At 37.7% G+C, this 23,361-nt stretch overlaps 1 protein-coding gene across 1 annotated transcript in view; it reads left to right on the plus strand.

The window, feature by feature from the left end:
• LOC129237945 (DEAD-box helicase Dbp80) overlaps positions 1-23,361 on the plus strand; it is a 61,517-nt gene that overhangs the window by 2,594 nt on the left and 35,562 nt on the right. The window contains exons 3-6 of the mRNA XM_054872945.1: positions 268-399; positions 11,805-12,000; positions 13,646-13,760; positions 13,817-13,994. Coding sequence (XP_054728920.1) covers positions 268-399; positions 11,805-12,000; positions 13,646-13,760; positions 13,817-13,994 — 621 coding nt within the window. The remainder of the gene's footprint in view (positions 1-267; positions 400-11,804; positions 12,001-13,645; positions 13,761-13,816; positions 13,995-23,361) is intronic.

The following is a 23,361-nucleotide window of genomic DNA, read 5'->3' on the forward strand; positions in this document are numbered from 1 at the left end:
ATGCATGCTCTCAAATTCTAGTCTTTAAAATTTCATCATTAAAAGAAGGTGATTAATCCGAGACTGTAGAATTTTTCTTTGGAAGTCGTTTTCACGTGCCGGTTCTCAAAACCCAGCGAACAAAAAACCCTGCTTTTCTATATAGCAAGCCCCTAGCTTCCAGCCGCACTTACTGGCACAGAATGGTTTTTGTTACTTATTTAAAACTTATGTTTGAAAAATGGTTGATGCTAATTTAATCCCATATATTTATATATATTATTTTAGCGCTGCTGAAACAAGTTTGCTACTAAAAATAATTCGCAAAGGGCTGGTTGAATCGAATTTGGATTTGGAAGTGCAACGTAAGGATCCCAAATCACCATTGCATTCCGTTAAAACTTTTGAAGCTCTGCATTTGTAAGTTTTTCTAACATTTTTATTAAATATCTTTTTTTAATTTTCGTTAAGAAGGGAAACGTTTGAGAATATTCTGATTTTACTACGGATTTTTTATAATGTGCGATAAGTAAAAACAGTATTTTATAATATATAGTTTTTATTTAAACATTTTTGTGTATTTATTTGCATTTATGAAATAATTGTATGTGTTGCAAAATTGCAATTATTAAAAATTGTTTTAAACTGAAATACATAGATTCTAACACTTTATCAAGATGTAATCTAATGTGAAAATAAGACCCCTCCGTGTTTTTTTTTCCAAGTGTGCAGGCCTAATAACCAGCAATTAGCTAAGCAGGTTAACCCGATTGTAAAATATTATTTAATTTTATATAATCAAATATTTCTGACATAAGGACTAAAGCCAAAGATGTATTTTTAGCCACATCTTGCTGTGAATATTATGTATGTATGTTGAAGCTTGGTTAGCGATGACTTTTTTGATGCTGAATTTTTGACCAGAGTTTATTTCATACCTATCATAAAGATAGAGACCTCGACAAAACTGGATGCCTAAGAAACGGGGGGCTGCTAAGTGCCGTTAGGTGTTCTCTCCTCTCTACGCGTTTTTAGCTTTCAAATAATGATTCCCTCCTTAATAAGCACTGTGTTTATATTTGAAAGATTTGCAGAATTTATTTGTGCGTCGTACATTCCTTCTATTAGTATTCCCTGTACTACTCTCATGCAAACATTGAAGTTTGTGAAAGAAATGTAAATAGTCGCTTTTGGATTTTATGTGATTTTAAGCTAAATATACTTCGTTGGTCTAATTTACTAAATAATCATACTTTAACTCCAACCACTAACTGTCTTCATGAGAATAACTTCCCGGATAGCATTTTCAATGTTAATTTAATTCAGATTGATTCATTTGTAATTAAGATTAATTCATTGTAAAATTTGTAAGTCGGCCGCCATAGCCGAATGGATTGGTGTGTGAAATATCTATAACGGACTTAACGTGTAACAGAACTTATGGCAGAACTAAGTAATATATATATCCGGCCAAGGAATGTCCCTCCAGAAAAATGTCACATGTATGGGAGGCTCCTGCTACAACAACAACAACTATGTTTCAATGGTGATAGGACGCTGTATGCGTTAACTTGCGCGGTAAAATAAAGTCAGATAAAGCAGATTAGGTCTGTGAGAAAAACCAAGACCGGCGATATTTTTGTGGAAATTTGTTAGGATGGATAGACGCAGAAGCTCTGCGTCTACCATTAATAAAACATTGAAGGACAAAAACACAGATAGAGATAAAACCAATAGTCTCTATCGAGGTACGAGATTTGGACGCTCTTACAGATAAAGCCGAAGTCGTAGAAGCTGTGAGAGAAGCAACTCAGAATTTGGAGGAAAACGTCAAGTTGCGCCTGTCAAACGCAAATAGCAGGGAACGGCACGCTTTCATAACTATGTCATTCGGTGGTGTTAAAGAAGGAAAGCTTAAAAGTAAGATGGACTAGACTGAATAAATGATGTTCACTCATTATTGGTGGAAAATTATCGTTCAGCATACACCGATAACAGACACCATCCACAGAAATTTTATTGGCAATGGTTATGACAGGTATCTCAATCGAGGCTTGAGAACTTCCACCAGGTTTGAATAGAAGCAATAGTCATGGCCCGTACGCCATACATGGTAGCACGACCCACCTTGTCGCAGGTTTAATGTGCCCATTCTACGATCAATTGTAGCACTTAAGCATGGAGAATCATTTTCATTTTTCGAAGCATAGCCGACAATATTACTAGTCTGAACAGTGGGCTTAAACGATGACAGATGCATCGAGATTCGCATTGAAAATGCTTCCATGACAATTATAGGCGCTTTACGAGTTTTGTTTATAGTAATCTGATTCGGCCGCTGTAACCGAATGGGTTGGTGCGTGATAACCATTCGGAATTCAGTGAGAGCGTAGGTTCGAATCTCGGTGGAAGATCAAAATAAAGGAAAAGTTTTCTCTAATAGCGGTCACCCCTCGGCAGGCAATGGCAAACCTACGAGTGTATTTATGCCATGAAAAAGCTCCTCATAAAAAATATCAGCCGTTCGGAGTCGGCTCGAAACTGTAGGTCCCCCCAGTTTTGGAACAACATCAAGATGCACACCATAAATAGGAGGAGGAGCTCGACAAAACACCCAAAATGGGGGTATGTGCCAATTATATATAATATAAGGTTGTCAAAAAAGTCTTGCGGTATTTTTATTGAATTTTCAATTGTTCATAAAATTGGTTATAATAATGCGATTTAAGTCAAATATGCGCCGTTTTGATCAATGACGAGTTCCCAACAAGATGCCAACTTCATAATGCCCCTCTTATAGAAGCTCGCTTCCCTATTGTCAAAAAACTCAGAGAGCCAATTTTCACAGGACTCTCTTGAGGACAACTTCCGACTACCAAGCTCGTTCGCCCTGGACAGAAATAGGTGGTAATCACTTCGTGCGAAATCCGGACTATACGGTGGTTGCAGAAGAACCTCCCATCCGAGCTCCCGGAGCTTCTGGCGCGTCACCAAAGATGTGTGTGGCCTGGCGTTGTCCTGATGGAAGACAATTCGGACTCTGTTGATCAAAGATGGCCTCTTCTGCATGAGTGCTGCGTTCAAGCGGTCCAGTTGTTGGCAGTACAGGTCTGAATTGAGCGTTTGGCCATAGGGGAGCAGCTCATAGTGGATTATTCCCTGCCAATCCCACCAAACACACAGAAGAACCTGCCTGGCCGTCAATCCAGGCTTGGTCACCCTCTGGGCAGCTTCACTGCTTTTCGACCACGATCGTTTGCGCTTCACGTTGTCGTAAGTGACCCACTTTTCATCGCCAGTTACCATCCGCTTCAAAAACGGATCGATTTTGTTGCGATTCAGAAGCGATTCGCATGCATCCATACGGGCAAAAATGTTTTTTTGCGTCAAGTCGTGTGGCACCCATAAATCGAGCTTCTTTTTGAATCCAAGCTTCTTCAAATGGTTTATAACGGTTTGATGACTCATGCCCAGCTCTTGGCCGATGCTACGGCTGCTACTATGCCAGTCTCTTTCGGTCAATTCAGCGATTTTATCGCAATTTTCGACGACAGGCCTTCCGGACCGTGGCGCATCTTCGATCACCTCTGCACCAGAACGAAAACGTTGAAACCATCGTTGTGCGGTGGAAATGGAAACTGTATCGGGTCCATAAACTGCACACATTTTATTGGCAACATGAGATGCATTTTTGCCTTTATCGTAGTAGTACTGTAAAATACGCCGTATTTTCTCTTTATTTTGCTCCATGTTTGCGACGCTATAACTCACGAACGACTAAAAGCAAAAAACAATTAATCAAAAACGTTTTAGCATGTGAAAAGAGCTTTCCAAAAAGCTCTAGCGTGAACCGATGCGACGAATACAACTAGAACTACGCGCTTGCAAAGACAAGCTTGCGGAAATACCGCAAGACTTTTTTGCCAACCTTATATAATATCATTGTTTTCTGAGAGAGAGTTCAGCAGAGCCAGCAACGTCAGCTTATGAAATAGTAGAATAATCACCTACAGTAGAAAATCCAACACATCCATCGTTGCCAACAAGTACATTAGCTTTATTAGTAGGCAGCAACAACGTTGATGTCGACTTCGCTCGTATTACATTATTAGAGTCATCAGCATTAGAGCTCGACTGGGTGAGTACAGTTTAATTCTCATCGGGCGATGCAATAATAGGCAAATATGGAGACAAATCAACCTGGCTGTTGAGTTATTACAGTCATGCCTTTGTTTTTAGAGACTTGCTGTTTAATGTTTGCAGCTAAATATGATACTTGCTATTATCTTTATTATTTGTACCAGGATTGTTTTTGTTTGCACAATTAGCAACAACATTGCGTCAAATTGTAAGTTTCGAAGTTAACGAAGATATTACAGCATTATTACCACAGTAAGTATTTGCGCATTTTCTGAGCGCAGAGCATTCAAGGTTTTAGGAATATCGAGCAACGTTATGTGTTGACTATTAGAGTTATCACTTGAATTATCATTATGCTCCAAGTTTTTATCAGTTTTTATTGGGGGGTGGAGAACGAATAGATGCGCGACACTCAAGTGAACAAGTATTATAATAAACGTTTTTATTCGGTGTGGGAAGAAATTCAAGGTCGGCCGCTGGCATGATTGCATACAACACCTTTGGTACATGGTGGCGTAGTCTTTCCATATGAGACTTAACGTTTATGTTGATCGAAGTGGCAACTGATTCGATGCCAAGGTCGCGTTCGATACCGGTGTTGCGGACGTACCAAGATGCATTAACAGCGCATCGTAGTACCTTATTTTGGAATCTTTGTATGGATTTTATGCTGGTTCAGCTTGAGTAGCCCCATAGCTGGATCCCATTGCTCCAAATTGGTTTAAGCACCTGCTTATATAAAAGAATTTTATTGTATAGGGATAAAGATTTTTCCTTTTTAACGTGAGAATTCCATCTAAACTTGGTATCTAGTGTCATACTTAAGTATTTGGCGGTGTTGTGATACTGGATTTGCTCGCCGTTTATGTGTAGTGGCAGATATTGGATTTTCTTCTGTGTGAAGTCTAAATGAACCGATTTTGTTTCGTTTAGTTTTATGCGCCATTTAATGGGCCACTTGGAGATTTTATTTAAATAAATTTGAAGGTTTTGGATTGAGTCAATCTGAGTTTCTCCTACCGATAAGATGGCTGTGTCGTCAGCAAAAGTTGCTGTGGAGCAATTTATGTCATTAGGTAAATCACATGAAAAAAGAATATAAAGAAAGGGCCCCCAGCACGCTGCCCTGTGGGACGCCAGCTTTAATTTCCTTAAGTTCGGAATATGGGTTTTCGTATTTTATTCGGAAAAAAACGATCGGATAAGTACGATTTTAGAATATTAAAATATATGGTTTTGGTAGAAGCGCATCTATTTAGTTGAGGAGTCCACCGTGGCAAACTTTATCAAAGGTTTTAGACACGTCCAGAAAGACAGCAGAGCACACCTTTTTTTCCTCAAAGGCGTTTTCAATGAAGCGAGTAATTCTGTTCACTTGATCAATGGTAGAGTGTTTTGTGCGAAAACCAAATTGATGTACTGGTATTATATTTATTTGCTTAATAATTATGTTGAGACCTTTGGCTAAAAGCTTTTCCATCAGTTCTGATATAATTGGTAGGAGCGAGATAGGCCGATGATATGTGACATCATGCGCTGGCTTCCCTGGTTTATTAAACATAATTATTTAAACAGTTTTCCAAAATATAGAGATATGGAGCAATTTGAATGTGGCGTTTAGTAAACTTAGAAATTGTACATTGAGGAAGTTGTTTTAAAATTTCAGCAGTAATAAGGACGCCTTTTTTTGATTTATTTCACCAAGCAATTCGGAATCCGTAACATGGGGAATTTCGGCATCAGTTGCATAGGTAAGTGGCAGCATTCCGGCTGCTCTCGATGTGTCATATGGCTTAAAGATGCCCTCGAGGTACTCAACAAAACCATTAGCTCTTTCTTTACTGCTTTTGGCCCAAGAACTGTCTTCTTTTTTGATTGGTGGGTGCTGTGTTACTGGCTGTGAAAAGTTTTTTGTGCATTTCCAGAGCGAGTAATCAGTGCTGCGTTCTTTTGATAAGCCCTTTAGATAAGTACTCAGAGATCTGTTTTTAAAATCTTGTATCTTGGAAATTTTTTTCGTAATTTTATTTAGTCGTTTTTTTCGGATGGAGATGTTGTTCGCTGCGTCCATATCTTTAATATCTTTGGTATATTTATGACCTGATGTGACAAACTTTTTTTCCGAAGTGCTACTCCAGGCTGCCTGTTGTATGAGGTTAGATAATCTTAATATTTCATCATCTAAATCGGAAGTGTTGGTAATTTCGGCATTGTGATTATCCGCGGTTAAAACGTTCCTAAAATATTCCCAGTCGGTATATTTATTTGTTAGCCTAAATGGCAATTTCTTGATAAGCGCATTTTCGTATAATGTTAATAAAATTAGAGATTGATCCGAGTTCATATCCAACCCGCTTTCTATGCTGATATAATTAGCTGATATTTTTTTGGCAATGAAAAATTCGATTGGGTCGGGTATTTTTTGTGAATCCGTTGGCCAGTATGTTGGAGTTCCAGTGGAAAATGTGATACATCCAGTCTGTTGAGAACTTTGCATAATTCTCTACCTTTTGTAGTGGTTAATCTCGAGCCCCAGTGTGTGTGCTTCGCATAGAAGTCACCGCCCATTAAAAATCGGTTGGCGTGACTATTAATTAACTCTATGTATTGGTCGCATTTGATCTAATGTTTTGGGGGACAATAGACTGCAGTGACTGATAAATTCTTATCACTATCCGCTGTTATGGTTATTGCTTGAAATTCAGGTATAGAAATGCTGCCTTCTTCGTAATGCTTTATATTGCTTCTTATAATAATAGCAGCGCTTCCTCGTGCGGCGTTGTTTGGTTGAATTGAATGATATGTATTGTAGTTTTTGAAATTGATGTATGACTGCTTGGTGAAGTGCGTCTCAGATATTAGACAGATGTCGATTTTTAAAAATGTAGTAATTTTTATTCAGCTAGGTGTAGTGTTTTTTCGAATTTCTGCAATCTCTTTTCTAGTGCAGCCATATACTCGTTTTGTGTCGTTATTTTTTCCAATATTTTGTTGTAGGATGTTAGCGTTTTCCGAGTGATTGTTTTCTTTTACTACCTGTGAGAATGTGGGTCTTTTAAGTGATGTAGTACTGTTTTGCAAAATTGGTTTGCTGGTAAGGTTATTTGGGCAGCTTTCTATAATTTTTTTATTTTTATTTTTGCCTTGAGTACTATTTATTTTTGAGCCAGCTCGTTGGTCACGTATCTTTTGGTTCTTTGGTTGTTGTTGTTCAGGACTTGTGCATTCAATCGTTTTATGCTTCCCTGCTCATTTGACACACCTTGATTGTTTGCCACAGTAGTTTTGCGTGTGTCCAACCGCCGGGCATGATTTGCATTGCGGTATGAGTTTTGATTGCCTCACACCTTCAATAGTGGCAACAGAGTGTGAAATAGTTTTTAATTCATGTATTTTCTTGATGTTTTCACTGGAATCAAACGTAAGGAGAAACATATCTAAAGGTTCTTTAGTTTTCCATTTCATTTTATTGACTGCGCTGATGGCTTTAAGTCTTGTTTTTGAAGATATGATATTATTTCTCCTGGATCACTCGTATGATGCAAGTTCTTTACCATCACCTTAATCGGCCGGAATTGGTTGTTTTCATATGTATACCAAGATATATTTTTATTGGTTAGCATTTTTGTCAGGTTTCTATAGTCTTCAGGATCTAATGCATTGACTTTGTAAGTAAGTTTAATAAGAAGCTCTTTTTTCATTTCCTTTTTCGCAATATTAAAGATTTGTTGATAATCACATTCTCCAGATATCATTATTGGTGGAGGTCGCGGGATTTTCTTCCCTTTTTGCTCAGGTTGATTACGATTACCTTTTTGACCAAAAGCACGCACCAACTATGATTGGAAGGTTTCTGTTGCTTGCTACTTAGGCACCTGAGGGAAAGGACCAGGGTCACCTTATTAGATGGGGCGCACAGAACCAAAACTGTAGACGCGTTCCTATCACAATTGGTAGCGGAAAAAAAAACGCCGACGTTGTTATAATCAGGAGTAATATAAACAAAAAAATACAGCACTGTAGTTGTCGCCGGGGAGTGGTTTAAATACAACTGAAAACGGGAGCGGAACAAACCTCTCTATTAAGCTGTTATCTAACACACAGCGCCAACATAAAAGAAATAAACTAGATGATATTGAGGATATGGCTTGAAGATCGAATAAAGGATCAACTGAAGGATGTGAACTACTAACTCAAGAGTTAGGAGGGTTCTGGAGATGGCGGCAAGGCTCGGACAGACGATCATGAACACAGGAGCAGTAACCACATTTATAAGACTCGGTTGCAAAGAAATAGCACTAGATATCATGCTCGTATCTGATCGCATTGCTGGACTAGTAAAAACATGGAAGGTTCTCAAAGACTTTACAGGCACCAACCACCAATATATTTCGTTCAGAGTAGAACATAAGGGAGCACCCGGTGCGAACATAAAGAAAATTGCCACAGAAGTGGGGAGAACAGAAATGTTGCGTATCAAACAAGCCAATACCAACAAAACAATAAAGCGATGCCGTCTCTGACTAAGAAAAATCGTTAAATCTCTGTTTATTGGTGAACAGAGAAAATAGCCGAATTGAGACGTTACTGCCATCGCCTCAGACGGAAATACACTAGAGCCAGGCGAACGGGGCAAGCCATTGTAATCGCAGACGAATCTGAGAGTGGGAAAAGGCAGCTAAGGGCCGCTTTTACGGGAAGCAAGAAAGAAAAATGGAAGAAACTCCGGGCAGACTTAAACAGTGACGCCTGGGACTTGGGTACAAGGTTGTGATGAAACTGGGAGCCAGGATACCTACACCGCAATTTATTTCATTCGAACAAATGGATAAATATTGAAGAGCAACAACTTCTTTGCGATAGCTCGCCCGACACACCTATCGTCTCCTTCCCTAGCTTAAAGACTCTCTTCGAGAGGACATCCCCAATCGAATCTCCATAACTTCTGGCAATCCCAATTGATACCAACATATCACCGTCTTCCCCACGAGGGTAGCCACCATTTCCCAGTACGAAAAAGTCAAAAATGGAGGAACAGGTTTCACCTCCTCCCTTTGCCAGGTCGTTCCCCCATCCGGAATTTGGTCTTTGAGGTGTTCAAGGTATCTTAAGTTGTTTTGGTAATTCCATTTGTTCAAACTTTCAATATTTTCAAACCCACGTAAGCATCTGACAAACCTTCAAGCTTCAAGGTTGTTGGAATTACGATTTAGATAATTTATTTTAATCTTAAAGTTCTCTGTTTTGGAATTTTTTACATAGTTGTACTTATTCCTCTGTTGGAGAGCAAACTCAAAATTTTGAACAGAGGGGTAACTCTTATATTTTTTAAAACTATACACAAACAGGCGATACGACCTGGAAAGAGAGTCGTTCCACCATGATTTTTAGTAACCTCATAGATACAACCTGATAGATAGTAAGATTTTCTTCAATGTTGTGGAAGCAAGGTTCTAATTCTACTATTTCTAAAGATTTTAATAGTTTTTGTTCGGCTAAGAACCTACTATTTTTCCTTGAAACATTTTCAATTTCAACTATGATTGGGAAATGATGATCCCTCTAGGGGAAAAGACATCACTTTCCATGAGCACTTGTTTTCGACTCACACCAGTGTCAGGGCAAGAACTAAGCCATCTATGTCCCTCTGTTACCTTTATTAGAGTCAATGAATCCTCCCACATTTTTGATTTCGCATTAAAATCCCCGACAGTAAAAACTCTAGTCAGCCTCGTATCTCAGACTGATATTAATTTATTAAAACATTCGGTGGTACATAAACTTCACAGACAACTAGATTTGGAGTGAGATTTCTGGTCTGCACAATATGATTATGCTGTTTGGAACTCTATTCAATTTTTTTTAAGTTTATTGACTTTTTAGGCGCAATGGTTACGCCACCAGAGCCATCCGCCCTGTTTTTTAATTATGTTAAAATTACAAAAATTTCTGCATCCGTCTTCTTCATACGCAAAGATTTCACTAAAACAGCAAATATTAACCCCATTGTTATCGATATAATAATCAATGGTATCGATATTTGCTTTGAGTGATTGGCAGTTATATTGTAAGATATTCATCATCTACTACCCTTGTGAGAGTTGACTGCTCTGCTCTAGATCTCTGCCTAACAAAATTTGGTCTTTCAACTGCTCAAGAGCATATTCCTGACCTATAAACCTAATGTTATTCTTTCAGCACATACTTGCTTAATTAGTTTGAGAATCTCTGACACGAGCCTTTTCATCGCCGACGCAGTGAAGTATATTAGGTATTTTGTTTTAAGGCCTCAGGAACTCAGGTGTCCTATTGTAATTGCTGCATTTAACTATTTCACTAAATTTTTTTAGATTAACCTTCCTATAGGTGGCAGAGCCGTAAAATTACTTTTCTCATTTTCGAGTGCTCAAATATATTTCCTTTTCCACGGCAAAAAAGGGCTTTTATGATATTCTGGGTATAGAGTGTCAAAATCAGTTTTATTAGCGGTTGTTTGCGCCGGCGATGCCTCGGCCCTCTTAGTACCTTCATTACCCACACTATTTGGGTTCGCGCCATTTGCTTGCATCACAAAAGAACTCGTGTTTTTATTTTAACCAAGCCAAACTTTCGGTTTCGTCAGCAATTTCCATTAAATCATTGTTGTTTTTAATTTTCACGTCGCTGGCTCGTGCTTTTTTACTTTTTAATTTTGTACAGTTATTGCACTTCATTTTTAAAGCCTATTGCGCCCTGCCTCGATTATTTATTTTGCAGTGGAGAAAAATTTCCACACCAGTTCACTCGTCCTATCATACTCATTGGAAATCTTGCTATTACGAATTTTGTTACGCTTAAATCCAAATAAATCTCTCACAATAATTCCTTTGAGCTCGATCAATAGATTGTCAAATAAAAGTCACAGATGAATGGCAACATACTGGCTTGCTTAAGGGAATCAATATATTATATTACTTTCTGTTTAATCGCTTACACGTTTAACTTACGACTGCATACCCTATGCGCATGCACTTCTGCTTATATAAATGTGCTTAATAACTATCGTAATTTAGTTCGTTCGCTATTGTTGCCAGCCGGTTCGCGAAGTTTCACCGTTCGGAACACTGTCGTCTCAATTAGACACCCACTCCTTTGATCCAAATGGAGCCAACCTTTCCAGATGCAATACTTTGACTTTTCCCTGTCTAGTTTAGCATTTCTGTATACGATACACCATATCATTCAACTTTTAAATCCCTTTCATTCCTTGCGGTTGCGTACACCACTACTTAGCTGAATCCTTCTGAGTTCACAGAAAATCAGTCCTTCATCTTGTTATTCATTAGCTGACAATGACTACCTTCGTCCTTGTTAAAAACTGACCCGCAACATCCATGGCCACTCGCTCAAATGGTGAACCCACGTTGTATTGCTGTAATCTTCAGTCTGAAATTTGTTTTTCCGTTGTTTGATAGGTGACAGCACACGATGCTAACTCCAACTTCCCTCAGGAGCACCCTCTGTCATGCTGTAGTAACCCACTTCACTAATTCAGTGATACTCAAAAAACCCCCTAAAGCAGGATAATAGCAAGGTTGTGCTTTTCATTTAAAGTATTTTAGTTAGCTCTAAAATATTTGTATTACAAAGTTTTATATTAATTGTATAGTATATACATAAATATATATATATATACATTATTTTAGAAAACCAGAGTTGTTAAAAGGCATATATGCTATGGGATTTAATGCTCCTTCTAAGATACAAGAAACTGCACTCCCTACATTACTTGCGGACCCGCCACAGAATATGATAGCCCAAAGCCAATCTGGAACTGGAAAAACGGCAGCCTTTGTTCTAGCTATGTTGAGTCGCGTTGATACCAAAATGGATTTTCCACAGGTAAAACTAAAAAAGAATTATTTAAAAATATTTAAATATTTAAAGCTTTTGATTTAAGGAAAGCTATGCAATAATAATTACCATATCACTCAATAATGTATCACTAATTTATTCACCTTCAATTATACCCGGTGTACTCTAGCAGCATCTATAAAAGTTCTCAGAAGGATGGTTGTATACATACCTGAGCAATGCAGCGTATCCTTGCAATGTTGTAATATTTTGATGAACATTTAAGATCGGCTTGTTTTTTGTTTCTCTAATATTATTCGAGTGCAAAACCGGTGTAGACATGTAATTTTGGAAACAGTTCTTTAATTTGATTACCGAAACGGCAGTTATTTCACGCACCTTAATTTCATGTACGGATTCGGAATCGTGTACTTCGAGTGGTATTTATAGATTATTGAATAACCAGAAATTACACAGTTAGTTCGGCGAATAGAGTGGCGTTGATATATATACATTAGGCCGGGTCGATTTGTGGGGAGGCAAAAAAATCGCCCATTGCTCTGTGAAAATCATATTCTAGGGATCAAAATAAGAAACTTTGCCGAAGGAACCATACCTCTAAAACGAATTCTGATGTCCCCCAATTTGGGTCGAACTTTTAGTGTCTTTTGTGGGGAGGCAAAAAAATCGCCCATTGCTCTGTGAAAATCATATTCTAGAGATCAAAATAAGAAACTTTGCCGAAGGAACCATACCTCCAAAACGAATTCTGATGTCCCCCAATTTGGATTTAACTTTTTAGTTTCTTTTCTCATGCAAAGGCCAAAAATGGTGATATTTGGAAATGGTTGTATGGGGAACCCCCCAGGGGAGTTCCAGGGGGTGTGCCATTGGCATGGGTGGATCGGCCGTCCAAAGTTAGTGGGGGCGGTCATACATTTGGACTCGATTGGAGCACTCTAAATGGGTCAAAGTGGGATTTTTCGTTCGGCCCAAATTGGGGGACATCAGAACTCGTTTTAGAGGCATGGTTCCTTCGGCAAAGTTTCTTATTTTGATCCCTAGAATACGATTTTCACAGAGCAATGAGCGATTTTTAAATCGACCCGTCCTAATATACATCCATATATAGAACGAGTTTTTGACCAAATGATAAGGCACAACGAATCAAGTGTAATGTAAAAACAAGTGTTGATTGTCATGAGTGTAGTTTTTTCTTCGGTCTTTCTTCTTTTTTGACATGATATTCATAGGTCGTGGGCATAACCTCATTGCCAGTTATGATTTGCTTCATGACTATTTTAATTTGTTAATGCAGCGGTTTTTTGGTATAAAAAAATTAAATGTTTTCGGAATCAAACGATTTTTCAACCCCAAATGACTTTTTAGGCACAAAATCTTTGATTTCTTTCAAGTGTTGTTACAGAGCTCATGTTTTAAAATATTTTTTTTCTCAATAGAACCAAAAATGCCGATTTAGTTTTATTTGTTCATTTAACACAATCATCATTATGAAACCAATGAAGATATTTACACTCAATTTACGTTAATGACAGTACTGCTAACCTAAAACAGAAATTTTTTTTCCGAAACGATATACCCGAGTTAAATTCGAAAGTGACCAATTGATGATTAATTTGATATACTATACATACCTATATACATATATGCTATATGTTTTTTTTATTTTTAGGTTCTTTGCATTTCGCCCACTTATGAGCTTGCAATTCAAACGGGTGAGGTAGCTGCTCGAATGGCACAGTTTTGTCCCGATATCAAACTTAAATTTGCGGTGCGTGGTGAAGAAGGTTGGTAATGTTTACTCTTGCGTTGAGAACTAATTTAATTCAAATCATAATTTAAGTTACTCATAATTCCAAGCTAAAGGATCATATAATCATTGGAACACCTGGGAAAATTTTAGATTGGGGATTAAAGTATCGTGTGTTTGATTTGAAAAAAATACGAGTATTCGTTTTGGATGAGGCAGACGTAATGATTGCAACACAAGGCCATCATGATCAGTGTATTCGAATCCATAAGTAAGTAATGATTTTAAAAGCAAGAATTCCGATGTACATTTGTATGTATTGTATGTAACTGAAAATTATTTCGGAATAGTGTCAGTTGTTGTTGTTGTTGTTGTTGTTGTTGTTGTTGTTGAGGTGGTTGAACATTTCTTAGCTGAAATGCTCCTAATTAGTGACCAGCACCGTTTTAATACCACTATCTCGTGAAATGATGATGATTTTTTTTTTTTTTTTTTTTTTTTTTTTTTTTTTTGTTTCCAAGTCAGATCCATTTAGTGAGGTCCAAGAATAGGAGCAAATCCTTTATCTCGATGACTGAGATCTCCTCAATTTGCTGTAGGAAAGGCTTACCGAAGGATCGGAGTCGTGCCCTGGCTAGTCCCGGACATTCACATAAATAGTGGAACAGACTTTCCTTCGCCCCTTCCGCTTGACAGCTTCTACAGATAGGATTGAAGGGTAGATTGAGTCTAGCTGCATGATCCCCTACTTTCCAATGTCCTGTAAGGGTTGCAGTGATCCGTGAAATGTTTGGCCGAGAGCATCCTAACAGGTCATTCGTCCTTTGGATTTTATATGACGGCCATGTGTTTTTTGTTGTAATACATGTAGGTATTTGCTTCCATCTTCTTTCGGCTAAAGCATGATAGTGTGAAGCAATAGATGCTTTTAGTGTGTTCAGTGGGGTGGAAACTGCCACCGCCTCTGTTATGTCTAGTGTTGAGCCCTTTCTTGCTAGCTCATCCGCTATCTCATTGCCTTGTATGTTCCTATGACCGGGAACCCATATCAGGGTAATTTCGAGCCAATGGCTGAGCAGTTTCAGCTCCTCTCTACACTGTAGGACCAATTTGGATGAAATGTAGTTGGAGTCTAAGGCCTTAATAGCTGCTTGACTGTCTGAGAAGATAGCTACTCTTGCACCAACTACCTTGTAGAGTTCTAGGGATTTGCATGCTTCTCTGATCGCTAAAAGTTCTGCCTGGAACACGGTGGCATAATCAGGAAGACGAATTGATTGGGATAGGTTGAGTGGCTCCGAATGGAAGCCAGCTCCCACACCACAGTTCATCTTAGAACCATCTGTATAGATTTCGACATCGTGTCTTCCAATCACCTCTCCTTTGCTCCACTCGGCTCTCGGTGGGAAGCGTACCGTAAAGCCTTTCTTGAAGTTTAGGTCGGGGACTGTGTAGTCTGATCCGTTTTTGAGCAGCGGGGGTCCCTGTAGGAGGATCTTGCTGTGACCATACGGCCTTGTTGTCCAGCTTCCTATAGTGTCAGTAGAGACTGATTTCTTTTAAAGATGCTCACCTCCATCTAACTGGCTGCGAATGACCATTGACCACTTACGGTCTCGGTTATGGTTCAACGGTGTTACAGATATTGAAGTTTATTTTATCTCATCTCAAGCATCACGATACGAACGTGTAAGCACATAGTCATGTACGGAGTTCGAAAACAAACGAAACATTTGATGAACAATTCATCCAATTGCACAAAACTTCCGATCAAGATATGTATTTACAAAGCAAAAGGGTGCTAACAAAGACAGCAATAGTCTCGCTCCTTAACCGTTATTGGTGTATCGTTTATTTACACTCGAAGCGTATATTTGTATAAACCAAACGCAACAAAAAGAGTAATTACAGAAGTAAAATCCATAGACAACTTGTAGAGAAATAAAACACGCCTCTTTTTTTTATAAAATCATCTCGCGTCCTAAAAAATTAATATTGCGTGGGCTTTTTAAATTATAGGAAAATAACACATTTGTCTTAGGGGGTATTCTAGTCTAGAAATTAAAAAAAATGGAAAAATTTTTTTTTTTTTCAAAATTTGATAGTTTAAGTATTCAAAAATATCTCCCTAAAAAGATTTTTCAAAATTCGAATTATTTTCCAAGTTACGCGACAGCTAGACTGGTTTGAGCGGACGGCGAACTTCAAGCGTGTTTTTCTCAAAACTACTTCTTTCGATACGGTCGGCACGATATCTCAAGTTGTAATCAACAGATTTGCTTGAAGTTTATCATGAATATTCTTTAAATAAATCTCTATCGGATGACGTACGAAAAACTGGAAATTTCAACTTTTTAATATGTGTAAAAAATTCGAGAAAGCTTAAAAATTAGGGAAAAATCGACCTCAATTTTTGAGTAGCCGCCATTTTATGAAAACAAATTTTTCCCCCTTTTTTTCTATGTCATGCGATAATTACATTCATATTAATTAAGAATTTGCCATCTTTTTTTTCAAATGACCACAAGGGTAGAAATCGTGACGACGAGGGCACTGCCTTGTGTTTTCGCCTTCCACTTCAAGGACGCATAATTCCATGAAATATTTTTTTTTTTTAATTCATTTTGTGTGCTCTTAATATATAAATAAATAAATGATGAAAAAATGGATAGTAAAAATATCAATACCTTTTTTTATTCACCGTAAAAAAATGCTAGCAGTTCGGGCCTCTAGACTAGAATACCCCCTTAGTGGGCATGCTAACAATTTGGAGCGGCACTGAAAAAATTTTTCACCCTTTATTGTTTTTATTTTATTCATGATTTTTAGTGTTGTATGGAATCACTAAAAATGCATATTAAATTTGCCATCCTAATCTATAAATACATAAAAGTCATGCTTTAATATGGATTTGCAATATTTTTCCACTTGATCCGCATGGTGTTCTATAGTACATACATATTACCAATTATCCTACGTATATATGGTATATATGGTAATTAATATCAGGCCAGTCCAAAAGTTCGTGGGTATTTTACCAATAATTTCACTTTTGTACGATTTTTGCATACAAAAAATTATTCGCGGAATATAACGGAACTATTTCCATTTTCTTTCATATATTGTGCATTCAACAAGTGATTTTAAACGGAGATAGAAGCACGTGTTGTTAAAAAATAAAATGGAATCTTCGAACACGTATAAGCGGCATATTTTGTATTTTTTTTTATAAAAGTGGTAAAAATGCAACAACTGCTGCTGCAGAAATAAACACTGTTCGCGGAGAGGATACCATGAGTGTAAGGACTGCGCAAAAGTGGTTTTCAAAATTCCGAAGCGGTAACTGCGACGTGGAAGATGCCCCGCGCGCTGGTCGTCCTGAAGTCTTTAACTCCGACGCCTTGCTCGAACTAGTAGAAGCTGAACCAAATTTGACAGTCGATATGACAGCTCAGAGGTTAAATTCATCGCATGGAACAGTTCACATGCACTTGGTTCAGTTGGGAAAGGTTTCAAAGCTGGGAAAATGGGTATCGCATAGACTTTCCGTCGCCAACCTTCAGCAGAGAGTGAATTTGTGTTTTCAGCTGCTGCAACGGCTTGAAAATGAAAGTTTTTTGAAACGTATCGTTACTGGTTATGAAAAATGGTTCCTTTACAATAATCCTGTTCGCAAACGTCAATGTTTAGATAAAGATGAAACACCAGAACCGACCCCTAGAGATGGCCTTCGGCCAAAGAAGATTCTCCTGTCTATTTGGTGGGATACGGCCGGTATTGTTTATTATGAACTTCTGGAACCAAACCAGACGGCAACTGCTGATTATTATTCCCATCAGCTATCAAACCTGAATGAGACACTTAACAAAAATCGACCGTCTTTAGTGAATAGACGCAAAGTTTTGTTTCGCCACGACAACGCAAGACCTCATACTGCAAGGCAAACATTAGGCAAACTGAACGAGCTCGTATGGGAGCTAATGCCGCATCCACCATACTCTCCGGATATTGCACCTTGTGATTATCACCTTTTCCGTGGACTTCAATCCCATATGAGTAACAAGAACTACTCCTCAAAAGAAACTATAAAAAGGGATATCGAAGCGTATTTTGGCTCCAAGGACAAACAATTTGTTGAGCAGGGAATTAAAAATTTGGCTAAACCTTGGGAAGACATTGTAAATAATGAAGGAAAATATATTATTGATTAATAAATACTTTAAACATCTTTTTTATTAATTTTAAAACCACCTTTAAAAAACGCATGAACTTATGGACTGTCCTGATAGGTTGTTCAATATTTTGCGGTTCGATAAGAAAAACACAATTTTATGAAATGCACTTTTATTCAGTATAGTCTTCTTAAACATCAATATATTTGTTTCAACGAGATTCCAATTTATGAATTCCATCCCTGAAGTGAGAATTTGGAGGGGCTGCAAAATACGCTTCCACAGCTATTATGACCTCATTATTTGATGAAAAACGCACTCATATCACTCTTTAGCCTCCTGTTTTGATTTAGAATCATGGAGCCAAGTCTCATCCATAGTGATGAATCGACGCACAAAATCTACTTTATCCTTTCGAAAACGCTCAAAATGTTTCTGAGAAAATCGCATTCGAATGTGTTTTTGTTCCATTGTTAGCGAATGCGGTACCCATTGTGCACACAGCTTTCTGAAGACCAATACTTCAGTAATACTTCAGTCAAAATATTGCTTTCACGTCGATCGTTCATAAATTTCCGTTGCTTTCAAAAATAAAAATTCAATCACCACACTTTACTTAATTTTTTGATTGTAGAAAATACTGGGATACGTCGATACTAAATGGCTTGTAATCCCAGAATGAATTGACAGATTGAAATGAAACTTCATATACGTTCATATGAAGAGTGTACCAACATAACAAAAACAAAAAAAAAAATGGGCTAGTAGCAATGCCCTCCCTTATCAAGCCGCAAAACTTATTGAACACATAAAAAACATGATTAAAAGAATGCCCTCTAAACATAATAGTAAGCAAGACTTACGTGACTTTTGGGTCAAACTCCAAACTTAAGTAGGCGAAGCATAGTAAAGTATGTTCAAATTTATGATGAATCGGCTTCTTCTATGAAATAATTCAGTTTTTGCTTAATAGCTTCATGGCTGGTAAAACTTCGCAGCTTTGGTATCAGTATTAAATTTAAAAATTAATTCACAAAATACTGTCGGCGAAGAAGCGTGACCGTCAAAATTTAAACTAAGAGTTCCGTTATAAAAAAAATTAAATGCTGCTAAATAGGTGTGGCATCGGTAGTCTAGCTAAGTGCACTAGCCTGCCAACCGAGAGCTTGTGGGTTCGAATCCCACGTAAAGCACGGTCCTCGCACTTTTAGACAAGTACCTACACATTTCATCAGTGGCGCCAGCAAGAGGAAGCCAGCAGCCGCGGAAATAGCGCAGATGGCGCTCCAAGCAGTAAGAAGGCGTTGTTCCTAAGCAACGACAGGTGGGTATTCCCACTACTGAGGACTGATAGCGGCAGGCTAACCACCACCTACCCTGTCAGAAATCAAATAGATTAACGAAACCAACGCAAGACAAGTCTTGTCGAGGCCCTACGCTCCCGAGAGGAGTGAACAGGAAAAAAAACAACAAAAAAATATAGGCGTATGCTTTTCGCAATACCTACGTGTTGTTGTGTTTTATAGAGCGTACGTTGTTTTTACGAAAAGAGTTCCGTATAGGAAAAATTATTTGACACAGTGCTCCTATCTTCTATCCACAAAGAAATTGAAGACGTTCATAAATGAATGGGTGCAAAGCAAGATCAGAAGTTTATTCATTTATTTGTGGCAAATCCGATCTTATCTTTGCGTGAAGCTAAAACAGTTTTAAGGAAAGTGGTGTTAATGTATGTAAAGACACGATTCGATGACGTGTACGTAAAGAAGACTGTAAATTCCGAAGCACATTGAAAAAACCACTGTTCTCATTATCACGCATTGAAAACACTTATATGGACTAAGGCCCAACAGAACTGTTAAGCATCCGGTTAAAGCTTCGTTTTGATGAATTAAATGTACCAAAAGCGTTATTACCGTCAGAAGTTGTTTAGAAGAACCAGCCTTGAATTTTATAAGAACGCAACAATCCCAAGCATCGAAGTCGGCTGATGCCAACCTTTTTGAAAATGTATTGCCAATAGCTAGTACGTTTGGCAAGGAATTAATAAATAAACTCAAAACTCTAGAAAACATATATATGCTATTAGTAAAGGAGATAACTGTGCTAAAAGGTGAAAACGTAATATTAAATTCATCAAAAAAAAAAAAATAAACAGAAAAAAGGAGCATGTATATAAAACCGATAAGGACGAATTGGGCAGAAAAACAGACTGAATACTCAAAAAGAAAAGATCACGTTAAAAACGGCAGGCCAGTTCTTCATCAGAAGTGGCTAATCTAAGCGGATCCTTGGATCCTAATGTAAAATAAAAAAAACTGTTGCTATTAAAATAGAAATGCCCACTCCAATTGTTATCAATGGAGTAAGTGACTTTAAAAAAATTGCATTTCCAACATATCACAACTATAAAAAAAGTTCTTTGTAAAAATTATAAATAGCGGTTCATATAAATTTAAGTCCGCAAAAAATATCAGTCCTTTGGTCATAAAAAAATTTCTGTGGAGAACTACAACTGCAAAATGCTCAAATGCAAAAATTAGCTAGAAGTAGTACTTCCTAGAAGTAGTACTTCCCAACGAAAACATTGCTTTAATCGAAACTCATTTAACGAAACAAACGTAAACGTACTCCCTGTACCACAACATACGTTCTGAAAATTGCGCAAGGGTTGAAACACTGGTAAAATAAAAAAACACAATAAAACATCGTTTATATGAGAAAATTTGAATTCCAAGCGACATCCGTTTCCGTTGACACTTTAAAAAAGCCAGTGACGTTAATTGTTCTTTACAGTGCACCCAGGCACCAGCTGAAATCTGAACCTTATTTGGCACCTTAAAATCGTTTTCAAGGTCGCTGTAACATTAGTGACGAATTTAACGCGAAGCACACAGCATGTTACTTAAGATCATTATAACAAAAGGACAAGAATTGTATAAAGCTATGCATCGGCCAGGTTGTAAGTCAATTGCAACTGGTAAACCGGCTTCCGGGCCATCGTATACAAAGAGAATTCTGGATTTAATTGATTTTTTGTAGACAAAAACTCTCAGACAGCCCATTTTCTGTTATTAATGGTTTTGATTTGAGCTCGGATCATTTCACTGTACATAATGTAATATCGAAAGTGCAGCCAAAACCAGATGCAACAAAGCCAACACGGCTGCAATTACTGATCGGACAGTATAGAGGCAGACATTAAACGACATTCATCGGGAGTCTCTGGAATACTGCTATCGGAGTCCAACCACCACCTATTGCAGACGAAGAGCTTCAACTGACTCGTGAGTCATGCGTTACTTTGGCTCAATTACGTTCTACATATCCGTAATCGACAGTGCCTAGTGAAATGCTACAACAAACACAAATTGAAGCAGTGCTTCATTTTACGTAACAACTTCAGTTGGCCGCGGTGAACAGTACACACACACCCATAACGGGCTTCTGATGAGAAAAGTAACCACCTTTTATCAGAATCTTAGTAGCCGAAAAACGGAAACTACCGAAGCACTGGCAGCAAACCAGATCTCCAGAAATTAAAACGAAATTGAACTTAAAAAATAAACAGCTGCACATAGCCATTATTTACATTTAAATATTATGCATTTAATCGATGTCTGTCTGGGCTCGCATCTAATAAAAGCGCAGAATATTCCTTGTGCGACTAAATTTTTCAATGAACAAATTCAACACAGCACTCCTGCTAAAATTGACGAGAGAAACTGGAATAAGGCAAGTGAGCAAAGAGTGATTATATTTACTGAGCATTTAGAAAATAACTTTTGTCTTAATGGGGGCACCGATGAAGTAAAACATATTGGAAGTTGCCCTGGGTGCGATGAATATATTATGCTTGAGTACTTATCCATATATTGGAAATTCTCCGAAGTTATAATGATACCTATGTTTGGTAAATAACCCAATGAAGTATCCCCTGTAAAAGGGGATTGTTACTGTTACCAGTAATGTTGAACATTTTTGAAAAAAAATTTTTAAAACATTTACAACCACTCATTGAAAATACCCTCTCCTCATATCTTAATGATAAGTACTTTTGCGTAAAACACAAAAATGCATATTTATCTCTAATAAATATTATTATTATTATTGTAAATGGCTATTTGAGCACTGCGACCTAAAAATATATATTGTACAGCCTACTAGTTATACTAGCTACTACTATAGTTTTTATTAAATCCTAAAACTGCTGCAGGCTTAATTTCTACCAGGAGGTTTGGATCTACCTCTTTACGTTCAGGATCAGTGAGTCTTTTTGAATGCCGCATGCCCGTTTGGGCTCTCCAGTACTCGATTAAGACTCGTTGGTTGAGGACCAATGAAGGGAGTTTTTGTATCCTGTTTCGGTAAAGTGTCCACAATTGCATTCCCATCGTGTCCCTCATGTCCTGATACCCAAATTAGAGTAACAAAGTTTCTGGATGCTAAGTTTTCATTGCAATTGCTTTTTTGAAATGTTGTTCGACAATTTCAGTCCGCGCAATATATATATATATATATATTGGCGCGTACACCCTTTTTGGGTGTTTGGCCGAGCTCCTCCTCCTATTTGTGGTGTGCGTCTTGATGTTGTTCCACAAATGGAGGGACCTACAGTTTCAAGCCGACTCCGAACGGCAGATATTTTTATGAGGAGCTTTTCCATGGTAGAAATACCCTCGGAGGTTTGCCATTGCCTGCTGAGGGGCGGCCGCTATTAGAAAAATGGTTTTATTAATTTGGTTTCACCGAGATTCGAACCAACGTTCTATCTGTGAATTCCGAATGGTAATCACGCACCAACCCATTCGGCTACGGCGGCCGGCAGTCCGCGCATTGCCGTCTTCCATTTTGGACCCATCAGTTAAATACACCTGTGCACCCTGTTTTAATGATATTTCATTATTTCTCCACGCTGAACGATCACTGAACTATAGTTTTCTTTCCATCTTGTCATAGGCAGTCAGACACAGAGAGTTCACGATTGAACTAAGAATTCTTACATGCCATGTAAGATTACCTTTTTTAAGGGGGGACCCTCATTTAGACGGTCGAAAAATGCATCATTTTTGGGAATTTTTTTCTCAGGTAAAATAACTTCAAACGTTTTGTAATTCATAAAGTACTTTAATAAATGTCTTGACTGTCTACAAAAATTTTCGGAGAAGAAAAAAAACATTTTAAGTATGGAAATATGCACCTCGTCCATGGCACCTCATTCTATCTGTGTACATTCTAGCGCTCTGAATTTTTTTCTGAAATAAAAAAACCAAATTTTTTTTAAAACTTTAGGATAATACCTTCGATGTGACATTTTGATTAAAAAAAAAAATGTCGAAATTGATATTTTTTACCCAGTTTTATGTTAAAAGTGATTTTTCATGCATAAAAATTGACTTTAAAATTACAGAAAAATATGAAAATCTTTTTTTTTAAAAAAACACTTAATGTCACATTGAAAACAAT

This window comes from Anastrepha obliqua, chromosome 2, assembly GCF_027943255.1.
Source record: "Anastrepha obliqua isolate idAnaObli1 chromosome 2, idAnaObli1_1.0, whole genome shotgun sequence".
Lineage (NCBI taxonomy): Eukaryota > Metazoa > Arthropoda > Insecta > Diptera > Tephritidae > Anastrepha > Anastrepha obliqua.